General features: G+C 61.3%; 1 protein-coding gene across 1 annotated transcript in view; it reads right to left on the bottom strand.

Moving 5' to 3' along the window:
* Nucleotides 1-16,613, bottom strand: part of FBRSL1 (fibrosin like 1) — an 81,529-nt gene that overhangs the window by 29,562 nt on the left and 35,354 nt on the right. The window contains exon 5 of the mRNA XM_032396336.1: nucleotides 2,093-2,122. Within this exon, the coding sequence (XP_032252227.1) occupies nucleotides 2,093-2,122 (30 nt within the window). The remainder of the gene's footprint in view (nucleotides 1-2,092; nucleotides 2,123-16,613) is intronic.

Below are 16,613 nucleotides of genomic sequence, written 5' to 3'. Positions count from 1 at the left end.
GGACTCTTCCCTTGGGCTGCACAAGGAATTGCCAGAAAAAAACCAGAATCATGAGTTCGAGACCCCGCCCTGCACCCATCCAGAGTGAGCTCCTCTACCCACACCCTCCCGACCGCACCTGCTCCCCCCTGTCCCTCGGCCAGGCTGGGCTGGGCCCCAAGCGTTGCTCAGGACTGGCCTGTGGGCTCCCCGCTCAGCGTGAGTGCAGAGGAGGTCATGGCTACAGCCCCTGCTAGCCCCTGCTGCTGGCCTGCCACCTGGTCCAGGGCATCGATGACCACGCCAGAAGAGACCTCTCGTTCCTGGGGCACAGTTAGAGCTGCACCTGCTGCCTGCCCTTTCCGCTCCCCCCGCCGTCTCCACCGCCCAGAGTCCCCACTCTGGTAGCAGGGCTGGCCTCAGAGGTAGAGGGACAAATAGGCCAGGGCCAGCAATGAGCAAGGGGCCAGGCTGTGCTGGGCCCCGGAGGCCCCTGGAGGGCTGGGGTCAACCCTCTGGCTGCCCGAGAGAAGGGGGGAGTGGGTTCTGGGTGCGGTGCGACCTGGCGGCCGAGTCAGGACTCCGACACCCGGAAGGAACCCTCCTGGGGGTAGCAGCATGGTTTCTTCTGTGGAAGACAGGCCAGGGGCCCTGGATGGGGCAGCCAGCGGTCTCAGGCCTCAGAAACCCCTCCCTCTGAACCCCACTCAGAGCACCCTGGCTTCAGAGAGCGCTTCCTGCAAGCTGGTTTCAGATAAAGGAGGTGCCGGAGTCGAGGTGTCAACTCAGCACCTTCCTGAGGCCCTTCATCTAATTCATTAGAGACTGAGGAGCGACCACTCTGCACAGGTGCCTGGGTTGGGGGGCGCTGAGGTGCTCTGCCCCAGGACCCAGACAGCGGTTCATTCCCAGCTGCCCACCCCCCGGCCACCTTCCCCAAATGGTCCAGACCCCGATAAAGACCCCACGCAGGACTTCTGGGCCAGCTCCCCTTGCAAACCCAGGGGCTCAGGCCTCACCCAACCACACCACTGCTCCCCCCACCACGGATGACCCCTGGCCCTTCCTATCCCCACCCCTCCCGAGGCTCTGAGGCTGGTCACCCGGACCCCCGGGCATCCTCCGCAGGCCTGTCTTTCCATGCTTGCTCACATATGTCTGCCGAGAGGGGCCGTCCGGCTGTCCACACCTTGGACAGCACCTGCCCAACGCAGGCCAGGACACAGCAGGTGAGCGAGAAGCACGGTTGTGCGTGCACAGACCTCCCAATGGGACTGCGCTCCGTTTCACAAAACTGGCCTAGAAGCCAGTGTGCAGTGGACCCGCCTCCCGACAAGCATGGGGGAACACGCTGTCCCCTGGCCGGGACACTCGTCCTCCTCACCCACTCGGCACCTCCCCTCGGCGTGCTCATCGCCTGCAGCCTCACCACCAGCTACCACTCTCCCCAGCTACGCGGGTCACATACCCCAGAGGACTGTGGGGGCCAGCTGTGTGAGCTCGGGCAGGCTCCTCACCCTCTCTATGCCTTGGGGTCCTTGGATGCATCGGGGGGTCACAGTTCCTGCCCCCCGGGGCCTCAGGACAAGCAGAGAGTGAGTGCCAGGCCTGGGCCCGGCTCTGTCACTCCTGCCACTTCTCAGGGTCTTCGCCCCCGCTGCAGTTCGCCTCCACAGAGCTCAGCACGCAGTAGGTGCACGGTCAGTGCTGGGCTGTGAGCTCGGGGCGGCCTCTTCCCTGCTCCCCACAGGACACACAGTGGCCAGCAGACGACCAGGGCCAAGGGCCCCAAGGAGGCCTGTGCTGTGGTTTTTCCTGAGCTGAACCCTCCAAGTGCATAAATCCTGAGTTAACGGGAACTGCATTGCTCCTGAAAAGGAGGGTAATTAGGAGGAGCTAACACATTGCTGCTATTAGCGGAAGTCAGTTCTCTGGTGATGTTTACGGCCCCAGCCTGGAAAGTGGGGGGCTTACCCAGAGTAGGGCCCCCGCTCTGCCCACAGTGCCCCCCATCCCAGGGAGCCCTGGCAGAGACGGGGCCTGGACGTGTGGGGAAGCCACCTGTCCTGCACCCCCGTGGGTGGAGGTCTCGGGAGGAGGTGTGGGGGCTTACCTTGTCGTCCCCTTCGCTCTCGCTGTCACACTGCAGGGGAGAGAGATACAGGAGAGTCAGCGCCCCGTCGCACCCTGTGGCAGGGTTGTGGGGGGGGCCTCGCGGGCGAGGGGGTCTGGGGGGCCTGGGAGGGATCTGGAGGTCGGAGCAGCAGCGAGGCGCTCGGTGAAGGGCTCTGTGAGGCGGGCCAGGCAGAGGTGAGGCAAAGGAGCATGCTCGGCCAGGCAGGTGCACCCACCGCAGGACAGACACCGGGGCCAGAGTGAGCCACGAAGCCTCCTCCTCACCCCGGCCTACACGAGGGGCAGCGTCACCCCGTCCTGGGAGAGCTGCTACCCTGTGACCCCCTCAGGCCTCTCCCACATGCTGGACTCTCCAGGCGGCGGGTCCAGGTGACAGGTGAGGAGCTTGCACTCCTGAGTGGTGGGCACGGATGGGGGTCCGGGGTGGGATCAAGGGTGTCCTCTGGGCAGGGACATGGAAGCCCAGCCTCAGCAGCCCAGCTCTACTGAAGGGGCAGAGGGGGCTTGGATCCCTCGGACAGATGGGGGGGTCAGCCCAGGCCTGAGGCCACAGGCACTGCCTATGGGGAGGGTCGCCTCGCGTGCCCCTGCAGCCTGGGTGTAAGCCACTCGACGTGCTCGCTCAGCTGGTTAGAGAAAGGTTGGTAATCGTGCAAACAAATCTTTGTTTTCCATCTTCAGTAGGCAGAGCTTTAAAAATAAAGACTGTTCTTCTAGAAACCACGGCAATTTTCCCCTAAAAGAATATAAAGAAAAATAATCCCTTCCTAGGAACCACAATTACAACACGTCGTGTCAAATGAATCTACCGCTGAAAATAAATCTCCCGGGCCACATGTGAGGGTGACAGGCCCCCGTCAGCCGTGCGCCTTGCTGTCTGTGTGGTGCCCTCCAGTAGGTCAGCGCGGGGGCGGGGGGTGCTCTGCCCTTGGCGCCCCAGGGGGAGGGCCGGGGTGCGCTTGATGGCAAAGTTCACAGGGTTGTACGGATGGGCCCTGTGCTTTACCAGCCACCCACAGCAGCTGGGAGTGACCCTGGGGGATGGGCATGTGGGGGGGGGGTTCTTCTGAGGCTAACAAGCGTCCCACCCCCAAAGCCCCGCAGACCTCCTGCACGGCCTGGACAGAGACCTCCAGGGTTGTGTCCCTGCACAGATGGCAGAAGGGATGCATGGGCCCAGTGCCCCAGCTGCACAATGACAAGAAGCCAGGTCAGTCCTTCACGAGCAGCTCTGGGGGCCAGGGAGAGGGCAGAGTGGCTGAAATTCAGGAGGAGGCACACCCCGAGGCGAGGAGGGGAGTGTGAGAGCCGGGACTGGAGAGGTGAGGGGCTGGGACACACCAGAACACAGGGAGTGTCATCGTCCTGTCCCGCGGAGCTGGGACTGCACTCTGGCATGCCGGGGGCTCAGTGCTGGCAGAGAAGGGGTGGGGGCCAGGGGGTTGTGGCCCGTGGGGGCCAGGAGCCTTTCTGACTAGGCTGCTGGTGGAGCTGCCAGAGGCCCCCAGCCAGGCCTCTTCCTGCTCGATTAGCGGCACTGAGCCCTTGCCTTGGAAACCACAGTCCCATCAAACCGCCCGGAGGGTTGGGCCTTGTGTGTGCGCGAGGCAGGACCGCAGCTCGGGCGCCCGGAACCCCCCACGCTGGGCTGTTTCACACCTCTCCCCACAGCTTTTGGTGTCACAGTGAGAGCTTAATGACCCGACACTCAAGGAGGGGTGAGGGTGCTTTCCAGCGAGCGTGCATGGATCCTATAATTAACCAAACAGCACACCCTTGTCAGCCACCACAGGCCACGTCGTAAATGAGTTCACGTTACTAAGTCCCACTGAATTAATGTTTAACTGCAACAGAGTCGGAACTGAATGAGGCAATTAATCAGGGCAAGGAGGGAAAAAGAGCCACATCTGTCTTGCAGGAGCTGCCTGAGCGAGGTGACCTTCATGGGGTCGAGCTGGGCTGGGTGGCCCTGGTGGGTGTAACCCTGGTGTGTGTGGGGGGGTCCAAGCAGGGAGCCCATGGAGCAGAGGGCAGGCTCTGGGCCCCAAGGGGATGTGCTAGCTACGGTGGGGAGGCCAAAACGTGGGCAACTGGAGCAGACGTCCACTGGGATGCTGTGCTGCCACCCACATCAGGCAGCCCTGGGCAAGCCCCTTGACCTCTCCATGCCTCAGTTTATGCTTCTTTAAAACACAGACAACAGCCTGTCTATAGGATTATTGTGCAGCTTCAATGAGTGAATAATATATGCAAAGCACTAGGATAGTGCTGGGTATGTACTCAGCATGATATATAGCATGGTGATCACTTCATCACCATCGCTGCTACCGTCATCATCCTCACCACCATCACCATCCTCACCACCATCATCGTCACCACCGTCATCATCACCATCACCACCACCATCATCTTCACCATCACCACCATCCTCACCATCACCGTCATTGTCACCACCCTCATCATCACCGTCATCATCCTCACCACCATCACCATCCTCACCACCATCATCATCACCACCCTCATCATCACCGTCACCATCTTCACCGCCATCACCATCATCATCCTCACCATCATCATCATCACCCCCATCACCATCCTCACCACCATCCTCATCATCACCATCACCATGATCCTCATCACTACCATCACCATCATCACCATCACCACCATCATCACCACCATCATCATCCTCACCATTACGATCATCACCATCACCATCATCATCTTCACCATCACCACCATCATCATCTCCATCATCATCCTCACCATCACCTCACCATCCTCACCATCATCATCAACACCATCATCATCCTCACCACCATCCTCCTCATCATCATCACCATCATCATCATCCTCACCATCCTCACCATCATCATCACAATCATCATCCTCACCACCATTCTCATCATCACCATCACCATCATCACCATCATCATCACTACTATCATCACCATCACCATCACCATCATCATCATCACCCCCATCACCATCCTCACGCCATCCTCATCACCACCATCACCATCTTCACCATCACCACCATCATCATCATCCTCACCACCATCACCATCATCACCATCATCATCCTTACCACCATCACTATCCTCACCACCATCCTCATCATCACCACCACCATCATCATCCTCACCACCATCCTCATCATCACCATCATCACCATCATGACCATCATCACCACCACCATCACCATCATAATCATCATCATCCTCACCACCATCACCACCATCATCATCTTCACCATCATTACATCTCAGCCTCTTCCCTTAGATCACCTGAACAGCTCTTGGAGGCATCTAGACCCCCACAGGGTCTAGACACAGACACCTCTCACTGACAGTGCCCTGCTTCCCCAGGAGCACCTGCACAGGAGGTCTGGGGAACTTGGCCTCCATCCCTGGGCCTCTTCCAGAAACCTGGGCAGCCACTTGCTTGGGTGGGGGCTGCTTGTCACCCTCCAGAATTGGGAGACACAGATCAACAGTCACTGAGCAGCAACAGAAATGGACTTTTTTCTTCTCTCAGTGTGAACGTTAATTACTGCTTCACAGTGGAGTTTAGTGGAGGTTGCCTGTCTCCCATTTCTCTAACAAAGGCATGAAAAATTCTTGGGCAGGGAGACCTTGACACTGAGTCCACTTCTCCCATCAGATGCTCTAGCACCTGGGCCTAGGCCTGGCCCGGAGGTGCCCATGGCGAGTGGGGAGGAGAGAGGCAGGGAGCAGGGACAGGGTCCCTCCTGCTCACTGTGGGGACCCCCTCATGCCATGGAGACAGAGAGGGCTTAGAGGCTGCCCTGGGCCCTGCCGTGGAGAAAGATACTGAAAGCCACCCCTAGCTCTGCTTCTGCCTCCCCCCAGCTTCCCACTCAGGTGACCGCTTGATTCAGGGGTCAGGGAGGGTTGGGGTGGCACATGGCCTGGTGCTCTGGCCCTGGGCCAGGTTTCTGCTCTTGCTGCAGCACATGGTCTGGGGTGCTACCTACAGAGGTCCTGCTTACAGAGCTGCCCGGGGACCGAGGACCTGACTTCTCGCCAGCTCGAGACTCACTCTTGAAGGGCGCTGCTGCCTGCAAAGGCCCGAGCAGCTGCAAACCAAAAAAATCAGCACGGTCCATGTGTGGGTGGAAGGCCACGGAACATTCTATGCAGCCCACTTGAGCATGGGGGCAGAAAGGTCTGAGCTGCTAGACAGTCAGTGCTGAGGCCACACTCCGGGCTGCCTTGGGACCTAGGGAATTTCAGATCCTTGATGTGGGCTGTTTTCATTGGGCCTGTTCTCATGACTCATGCCTGTGTGTGCAAGCCCAGCTGGCCTGTCATGTATGTGCATGTTCTGAGACATGTCAAGGTGTGCTCTCAGGCCTGTCTCACGTGAGCACCCGGGCATTCTGCCCAATGGGTGCTCTACCCCAGGGTGTCCTGCCAAGTGTCCCAATGTGCACATGGCACGTGTGCACCCAGGTGACCTAACACAGGGCCACTTGTCCTTATGCATGTGGCCGAGGAGCACTGGCCATGCTCACAGGACACGTCTGTGCTTCCCGTGGCCCCTTGTGGGTCCCATCAGCTCCAGCTTAGTAAACATTCTGCTCATTGGTGCTGCCTTGGAAGAACTTTGGGGAAGAGAGCGGCCGCCTTGCCTGCCCGCGTGGGTATCCGTCTGCCTCCACAGAGAAGGGCACAAGGTGCTCACCTTCCATCCTGCTGCGAACGCTCCACTGGGATGTACAACACCTGCCCCATTAAGCAGTTCAGCTAAAGAAGGAGCTGTGAACAGACTGCAGGAGGCCCAGGCTGGGAGCCACTTCCCATCACCTACTGTCTGGAGTCGGGGTAAAAAGGCCATTTTTCATCCTTGTCGGCACACCCCAGCCACGTACGTGAGCGCCACAGATGCTGGGCAGTGATGCGGGACCTCATGGGCAGGGGTGCCAGGAGCAGGGTGGGGGCTGCGGTCTGGTCTGTGCCTGGGGCGGCCATGGGCTCAGCTGGGTGACTGTGTCTGAAGCTGCAAGGGCGGGGCGCACCGCACAGCGGGGAGCTGTGCCCGCCAGTGCTCACCAGGGCATTAGCCTACTTCACAGACAAGAAAGTAGAGGCCCAGGGCACCCGGGTGGCTCAGTCGTTAAGCGTCTGCCTTCGGCTCAGGTCATGATCCCAGGGTCCTGGGACCGAGCCCCCCATCAGGCTCCCTGCTCCTTGGGGAGTCTGCTTCTCCCTCTCCCTCTGCCTCTCCCTCTGCTTGTGCTCTCTCTCTCAAAATGAATAAATTAAAAGAAAAAAAAAAGTAGAGGCCCAGAAGTTACAGGGAGTTGCTGGCAGCAACATGGCACACAGGCAGGAGCCTAGAACCTGGGGTCCGGTGTGCCCGGCAGCAGCCCTGGCACTACAGGGCAGGCGGGAGGGGGGAGCCCCACGTCCCACTGGCGGGAGGCCTGGGGCCCTGTGGGGGTGGGGCTGATGGTGCACTGGCTCCCTGGGGCCGCTTCTGTACGACTCGGGCCCCACCACAGACCCACCTGCTTATGGGTGGGGAAACTGAGGCACAGTAGCTGGGAGCCCACCTAGGTGAACGGGTGTGTGGGCTCTGGCAGCCGCAGTCTCAGTCTGGCCCTTCTGATCAGGGCCCCATGCCAGGGACTCCCTCAGGGCAGCTGGGACAGGGCTGGGGCTCCAGGATCACCCTGCAAAGGCCCCAGGCCACACTGGCCCAGAAAGTCACAGTGAGCCTGATTAATTATGCACGATAGCTGGATGGGGGGACCCTGAAAATCCTATTCTTGTTGACTCAGCTAATTCACTTTTTATGAGTGCTTAGGCTTTAAAGCAAAACAAAGCACTAATTACCCAATTAATGAGCAATTAAGTTACTGCAGCCTAATAGCCCAAGTGTGGACGGCCTCCACGGGCTGATGGTGAGTGAGACCCACTTAGAGACGCACAGCTGGAGCTGAGCAGGCGCACCTGGGGGGGGAGGCACAGCCACATTACCTGTCACAGGTGGGGGCAGCAAGGGCAGATGGGGCCGGTACCTGCCCTCACCAGCGTGCTTCCTCCAGAGCAGCCCAGAGAGGCCGTACCACTCGCCTGCCCAGCCCCATGGCCCCTCATGTTCCCACCCCGAGTGTCTGCATCTTGGGTACAATGGGGAGCTCGGGGTGGCCGCCCACCTGGAGACCTCCGCGTGGGCAGTGGTGGGCAGTAGTTTGGAGCCCTGAGAGAGCCTTGCAGAGGCCACCTTACAGAGACAAGGACGGTCCTGCAGCTGGGCAGTGGGCTTTTTGGGGCCCTGAGAGATGAGTGGGTTGGGGTGCCTGCGTCCTGCTGCCAGGCTGCCTCCTGCATTTTGAGAGCAGTCTCTGAGGGAAGTCCATGGTGACAAGGCATGGGGCCTGGTGGCCCTGAGCCCCAAGTCTGCACTGGGGCTGGAAACACTGCAGCTTATGAGTGACCAGTGGCATGATGCCACATCAGAGGGCAGAGTCTGGGGCACAGAGTGTTGGGCAGATCCAGTAACTGGTCAGAGGAGAAGCCAGCTGGAAAGGAGCCACCCCTCTAACTCTCTAAATCTCAAGACCACTGGAACAGAATTCTGGTCCTTCCACTGCTTGGCCCATGTGACCTGCCTTGCTACCCCTGGAGAGAATGCATAGATGGATGGAAGGATGCATGAATGACGTGGCACGGTGCACACAGTACGCAGACGAAGCTGGCAGGGAATGAACACATGGACGGACGGTCAGATGGACGGATGGATGGACGGATGACAGAGTTAGCAGGGAATGAACACATGGATGGACAGACGGACAGATGGACGGACGGATGACAGACTTAGCACGGTGCACACAGTACGCAGACGAAGCTGGCAGGGAATGAACACATGGACGGATGGTCAGATGGACGGACAGATGGACGGATGACAGAGTTAGCATGGTGCACACAGTACGCAGACGAAGCTGGCAGGGAATGAACACGTGGATGGACGGATGGACGGATGGACGGATAACAGATTTAGCATGGTGCACACAGTACGCAGACGGAGCTGGCAGGGAATGGACACATGGACGGACGGATGGATGGACGGACGGACGGGTGACAGACTTAGCATGGTGCACACAGTACGCAGACGGAGCTGGGAGGGAGGGAACGCATGGATGGACGGATGGACGGGTGACAGACTTAGCACGGTGCACACAGTACGCCGACGAAGCTGGCAGGGAATGAACGTGTGGATGGACGGACGGATGGACGGGTGACAGACTTAGCACGGTGCACACAGTACGCAGACGGAGCTGGCAGGGAATGAACGCATGGATGGACGGACAGACAGAGGGTTGACTTGGGCTCTGACCACTGATGTCTGAACTGCCCCATCCTCCTGCTCCCAATGCGGGGTCTCACGGGGGCGGCACTTCCAAGGGAATTCTGGGTTTCACAGTGAGGGCCATCCCACAGCACCACTGTGAAAAACACAGATGACTTTTAATATTCTCTGGCTGCAGTTACCAAAGAAGCTAAGGAGAACTGGGCATTGCTTTGTGGGATAACTTGTCCGAGTTGGCCTATCAGGGAACTCGGACACCCCACGGCCCCCCATGGCAATGGCAAGTGTGGAGGACACCCCGCCTGGACAGATGGAGGTCTGGTCCCCTGGTTGCTGGCTGTGCTTGGACCGCAGCTGGGGCAGCCCTGTCCTTCTTGGGAGTCCGAGCCCCAACAGGGCCGCCCCTGCCCCCCCCACACCCTGCTGTGACCCTCTATTCCCACCAGCAGCTCCTGGCCACACCGCAGGCCGCCCCCGACCTGCACCATGCACACGCCCGCACACCCGCGCAGACGCACACACAGGCTCCTGCCCCCACACGTGTGGCCATGTGCCTGGGCCTGTATGAACGCCATCCTCCCAGGGGCGCTCAGCGGCACCCCTGGACCCTAGCCCGACGGCCCCTCCACGTTCTCTCCCCTCCCTGCTCCGTCCACTCTGTGCACTTTTGCTCTGACAGGCCACACATTTACTCATCCCTCCTATTCCCCACCCGCTCTTCCTTCCATGGCCCCCACAAGAGTGGGGATTTCTGGGTTTTCTTCAATCCTCTGACCTCAGGGCCAGGAGCCACCCCTCACCTGCAGTAGGTGCTCAGTAAATACTCGGAGACCGCAAACGGCCACTACATGACACTCCTGAGCTAGGGGGCCCTGACGGCTCCTTCCGAGCCATCCCGGCCCCACCCGAGCCTCAAGGGGACAGGCGGGGGCCCTCTGCTCCCGCCTCAGGGGCCGTACCGGGCCCTTGGTGCACGGACAGCACGTCAGACATCAAGCCCACGCTCCCTTTTTCTCATTAGTGGCTCTCCCACCAGCCCTTGCTGGGCCGGAATAATTAACGAGCCCGTGTCAGAGAATGAATAAAAGATGGCCCACAGCCCCGCCGCACGCGGCTGACCTTTCGCGGAGTCGACTGTATTAATATATTCTCATGTTGTCAGACTCAAAGCGCTAACTGCCTTATGAATTATTTATCAACACAAAAAGTCTTAACCAGAACAGTGTTAACAGTAATTCCTAACCTTCTGTGCCCCAGCAGCCCCGCGTGTTCCACATAATTGAATTTCAGCTTCCGACTGGCACCCGGCCTGCCCTCCCTCCAGCACGTGTGGCCACCGCTGTCAGGGCTCCTTGGGGCTTGTCCAGAGAGGCTGTGTCCAGCCTCTGGGGACAGGGCTGTGGCCCGGTGACCTGGCGGGACGGGAGTCCTTGGCTCAGAACTACATGCCCTGGGCACAGTGGAGCAACACAGGGTCCAGGCAAGAAGGCAGAGCCTGCCGGGGACCTCAGCTGGAGGCCTGCCTTCGGAATGGGGAAAGGACAGCCGGGGGCTGGCAAACGCGGAAAGCCCAGTGCCCTCCCGCTAAAGGGATGGCAGGGGCTGCCCACACCTCAGGCCAGGCGGGGAGGGAGGGCTGTGGAGGCAGTGCGGGGGTGGGGGCGGGCAGGGCTGCAGGCTGGCTCCGTCTGGGGCTCCAGGGGAGGACCCGGCAAGATGAGGGGGCTATGGGGGCCCCCAGAGCCCCTCCTTGAGTCCACACTGTGTGCAGTCCCAGTCAAGAGGATACCGCAGGGTGACCATGCTGTCCGAGGCTCAGCCTCACACTGCCCCAGCCAAACGTTCCCAAGTGATCCCAGGGGATGCCACGGAGACACAGCTCCCTAGAGCTGAGTCCACAAAGCAGTGATGGGACAAGACGAGGACGCAGCCCTCAGCGGTCTTCCCTGTGGACTGGGTGAGGGGAGGGACCCTGTGCACAGGCTGGAGGCTTCAGGCACAGGGGTGCAGGGGGGCATCTGGGTGGCTTCTCCTGGCAGTCCCTGCAAAGTGACCGACGCAGGCCCAAATCCGTGGCCCACCCACACGCCTGACCCCACGCCTGCCCGGTTGGGGGCATTCTCCTGCCAAGTGCTCTGTACCAGCAGCGGGCTGAACTCTCTTTTATGGGCCTGTGGCCAGTTCGAAACAAAATAACGGGGGAGGGAGATTTTAAAGATGGGTGGACGCCCCAGAGACGAGCTGGCTTCTCATGAACATAGGCTCTCCTGCCCCTAAATCCAAGCCTTGCTCAGAGGGCAGCACAAGAAATGGGACACACCTATGTGACCCCCGAGGCATGGATAACTGTGGTCCAGGGCTCCAGGCTCCCAGCTGGAGGAGGGTGCCCTGACACCCCAGACACCTCCCAGAACCCAGGCCCCCTCTTGTTGACAGCACCCCAAAACTCCCATGGAGTGACCTGCCCAGAGAAGTGCCAATGGGCTGGATGTGTTTGGGCGCTGGGACAAGCCTTTCCTGAAGCCCGCCTCCCTTTCAGCCCTGGGAGCTGGCTGGGCCCCTCACCCTCCATGTGGCCCCTTCCTTCTTCCACTCAGTCCTGACCTCAAATCTGCCCTTGGCCTGATGTCCCCGCTGGCTCCTCTCTGGCCACAGGGCACACTCACTCCCAGCAACCCCCATGCTGGCAGCCAACACTCTGAAAGCACCTGCCGCTGAAGGGTCTGTTATCTCCCACCGTCTGCCCGCTAGGGCAGGGACCCCGAGATGCACTCTGCTTGCACCCCCAGTGAATGGGGCCCTCCTGCGGCGGGTGGTGCTGAGGCCACGGCATTGTCGCAGACACGTGGCGCTCCACAGTGCTGTGCACTTTGGGGGGGACCGGGACACGGGCGGTGCAGGAACAGCAAACACGTGGGATGCTCCTTCCCTCTCTCTGTGCTCCAGCCGTCTTGCGGAGAAAACTGAGGCCTCCAGCCCCACGGCAGCCTCACACTCCTCCCCTACACCTGAGACCCCTGCCCGACCTTGCCCAGCTGTCCCCCCCAAAGGGAGGACTGTGAGCAGGGCAACGGGGGCAAGTGGCATCTGGCTCCCCACCCCTGTCCCCCATCCCGCGCCCGGGAGCCACACGTGACCTGTGCAGGCAGTTCTGACACTTGTCCTGTGCCACGGAGTGTGGTCCCGGCCACCTGCTGGGCCAGGTGCGGACCCCTCGCTGCCCAAGGCCCCGGGTCCCAGGGCTGGGAGGGGCCAGCGGCTGTCCTGGTCTGTGCTGCCCCGGGCTGTGACCTGTGGGGGCTCCTGGATGCCTGCCGCCCCAGCACACATGCAGCACTCCTCCGAGGGGGGGCGGCACAGCAGCAGGGTGCGGCAAGAGGCCCGCGGGGCCGCCATCCAGGGGGACAGCTGCTCCCCACCTCCAGCGCCGGCAGGACCAAGGGGTGGGGGTGGGAAGTTTCTCTGACCCGCACCCTGGGAGGGGAAGGGCACGTGACCCTGGTGTGCCTGGTGCACACCCCGCCCTGGCCAGGCTGACCTCTATCTGGGACAGCAGAGCAAGGGGACAAGGACCAGGCTACCTGCAGAGAACAGCCCGGAAAGACGAGGTTCGGAAAAGTGCCCGCGGGACTGCCTGGAACCTGCAGACACACACCAGCCCGCAGAGCCTGCTGATCCAGAACGTCAACCGAGACGGAGCACCTCCCCTGCAGACCAGCACCCCCTCTGCCTGGTGCATCTTTCTCCTCAGCACTTGCCACCAGCTAAAGCACTGGGTAGGTCAGGTCACCTGTTTATCTTTTCATCCTCTGTTCTCTCCTGCTCTACCTGGGGGTGCACAGCAATTCACTGCCCTGCCCCCTTTCTGGAAGAACCTGCAACCTAGCTGCTGAGAGTCGGGCCTGCAGCAGGGCCCACGGGAAGGAAGCTCAGGAGCAGGGGCCCCTCAGGCCACACCCCTCCTGGTGCCACATCTACTGAGTGAGCATTAAAGGGCCAGCCCAGCTCTGCTAGGCCACTCCCTCGTCTGTCTCCACATCGGGGTTGGCTTCCCTGCAAATACACTCTGGGATGTACCCAAGGGTCATGCTGACAACCCTACAACCAGCCCGAGGAGGTGGCGCGGGCAGGCTGGGGCTGACACCCCCTGAGCCCAGCCACAGCCGAAGTGCTGGGGGACAGGGACCCAGGGCTCCTTACCAACCCAAGGGAAGGACTCCTGTGTCCTACCAGCTGGACAGATGTGGGCCACGGCTGCACCCCGTGGCGGGTGGAGGTGGGCTGAGTGAAGGGTGGGTGCAGGGGCGGGTGGACGGGGGATCTGACAAAAGCCTGGCCAGGCTGGGGCTGCATCACAGGTCAGGACGCTGTGCTCAGGACACACCCCGCCGTCCCCACCATCCTCTGAGCGGCGGCACTTCCCCAGCAGCTGGCTTAAGGACTGCCTCCGTGCTCAGAGGTCGTGAGGAGAACGCAGCTCCCCGACTCCAGAGGGAGGCTGACTGGCTTTTATTGCTTTTGTACAAATTACGGCCGCTCGGAAGTGGCCCAAGGAGCAGGGTAATGGATGTCATAAACCTGCCTCATAAAGAGAGAGCCTGCTTCGGGGTCTGCCAGCACTGATTGGGGCAGCGAAGGCCTGTGCTGTTCAGGAGGGTGGCTGGGGACCGTGAGTGCTGGGCCATTCCTGGGGAGCCAACAGGTCTCAGGACAGCGAGGGTCACCCCAGGCACCTCCCCGCCCCCCCTCCCCCGGGGGGAGTATGGCTGGCCAGGGTTTCACTGCACGTGCCCACCCACCCTCCTGCCATCTAACACCTCAGTGGGACCCGAGTGCACCCCCATCTCATATTGCACCCCCCATCTTTAACCACAGAGGTCCCTGGCTCAAGGGGCAAACCTGCCAAGTGGTCTGCACGTACCCATCCCGTTACCTCGGGCAGAAGGTGGGCTGCACCCTCCTGCCAGGAGTGGGAAAGCAGGTGCAGAGCCAGGAGCCACCATCCCCGGGAGGTGGGGTGGCCCGAGGCCCCCCCGGCTGCATGTATGCTCAGGTATACAAGGCTGCTTGCCCCTCGTCCACGGGTAAGGGGCTCGTGTGGTGGGGTGTAGCCCGCAGCAGCCTGTGCCCATCTCACGAAGTGTGGGCACCCTCCTGCTGAGAAAAGGGGCCCCCGCCCCGCCCCGTGAGTCCAGGTGGGTCTGGTGACGAGAGGGTGTGGGAGCCTCACCACCAATGCTTCCTCCTGGCTCCTGCCCTCGGGACCCTGGGTACGGCCCCCGTGCAGGGACCACACAGGGACGCCCACATCGGGGGAACAGAGGCCCAGGCACGGGAGTGAAGGAACCTTCCATAACCGTTACCCAGGCCGTGGGTCTCCCTAGACGCCGGGGCATGCCAGCACAGAGCCCCGCTGCCCAGGCACTGTGGTGCGGGGCACAGGCAGGGGTACCCTGCTGGCCACAGCAGCCCCCCTCCATGGCCCTGTGGCAGGCACCCCTGCCCCACCACGGACACTGTGCCCACCTGCAGCCTGGCCTTGCCCCTCCCTACCACCTGTCCGCCACGGCCCTCCCCGCCTCCAACTAGCAGCGGTTCTCATTGGCTTTATTCACCATCTTCCCCACGGCGAGGCTGGTGAGGCAGGGACACTGGCCATTCGGGTCAGCAAACACTTGGGGGAGGGAGGAGGGCGGTCTGAGGAAGGGAGGGGACCTGCGGACGGGCCTGCCTGCTCCTGGTCTCAGCTAGGCCCCTCAGTGGGCACCCGTGGTGGGTTCTCTGACCCCTGCGCCTCAGTGTCCTCACCTAGAGGTTGGGGGTCATTGCCAGGGTGACAATGTCCACGTGGAGGGCCTGAGGGCTCCCGGGCTCACTGCAGGTGGTGGCCAATGTCATCGCTGCTGTTCTGCCTCTGCTCCTGTCCACAGCCCTGGAGCCTCTGTGAGCACAGGCCCTTCCAGAACACTCCGTGCACTGCACCCAGCTGGCCTCCCGGCCCCAGCAGGCATCCAGATCCTCATTTCCCTTTAATAAAGGAACCCCCAAGCCCTGCTCCGGAGGGAGATGGGTCGTCACATCCCCAGTTCCCAGCAGTTGAATGGAGAAAATGACTTTCCAGTTGATTTCACGGCACTAAGGAACATGTGATGCGTGCTGGGGAGGCTGCACCAAGCTTTCGGGACAAGCTGTCGAGGATGAGCAGTAATTGGGGATTTGCTGGGAATAAACCTCATAGAATCAAACCCCTTTAAGTACGGTCTATAAAGCAGGTCAGATGACAACTTCCCGGGTCGCCTGTGCAGGGACGCTATTGGGGACAGACACGAGCCCTGCTGCGCCTGAGGCCCCACTTACAGACACACACAAGCAAGGCCCCCGGGGCACACTTGCACCCCCGCACGCAAAGCCGCGGGTCACACCCAGGCACCCAGGCCATACCCGTCACTTACGTGCAGATACACACGGGGCATGCACACACCCTTCCAGACGGACATGCAGATGGCCCAGAAAGAAACACAGGACACCGGTATGCGCAGGTGTGCCCAGCCCAGCACAGCCACATGGAGACACAGGGGCCCCGGCACACTCTGCTCTCACACAGCCACCCACGAGCTGCACACAGGGCGGGTGCAGGCGGAAGCCACACGGCCTACCCCCTGGAACAGGCAGGCACGCACCCGCACGTGCACACACACGCACGCACACAGGTCTCGACCTCAGTGTGCATGCTCACGTGGCCGAGGGTCCCACGGTGAGGGCCTGGATTTAGAGGCAGGGTCGTAGCCCCCCTCTGCCCAGTCCAGCTGGCCCAGCCCTGACGCCACTGGTGGGCAGTGCTGGCAGCCACAGACAGCGCTGGGGGCCCAGTGCACACAAGAGATCCGGGCGCTGAGCTCACAGTGCTTTCCAGGCCTGGGCCTAGCCACCCCACCCTGCCTGCTCCTACTGGACGAGGGTCACCTGGCTTGGTTCCGGCTCCTGCAGTGCCAGAGGTACCTCTGCTTCTGGGAGGGCCGGGACAACCACCTGCACCCTGCAGCGCCCACCGCACACACCAGGGACCAGCACACACACTTGCTCATGCCAGGGACCAGCACACACACCTGCTCATGCCAGGGACCAGCACACACACCTGCTCATGCCAGGGACCAGCACAC

This window comes from Phoca vitulina, unplaced genomic scaffold (genome assembly GCF_004348235.1).
Source record: "Phoca vitulina isolate PV1807 unplaced genomic scaffold, GSC_HSeal_1.0 scaffold91, whole genome shotgun sequence".
Lineage (NCBI taxonomy): Eukaryota > Metazoa > Chordata > Mammalia > Carnivora > Phocidae > Phoca > Phoca vitulina.
This window is presented reverse-complemented; position numbering and strand designations above follow the sequence as displayed.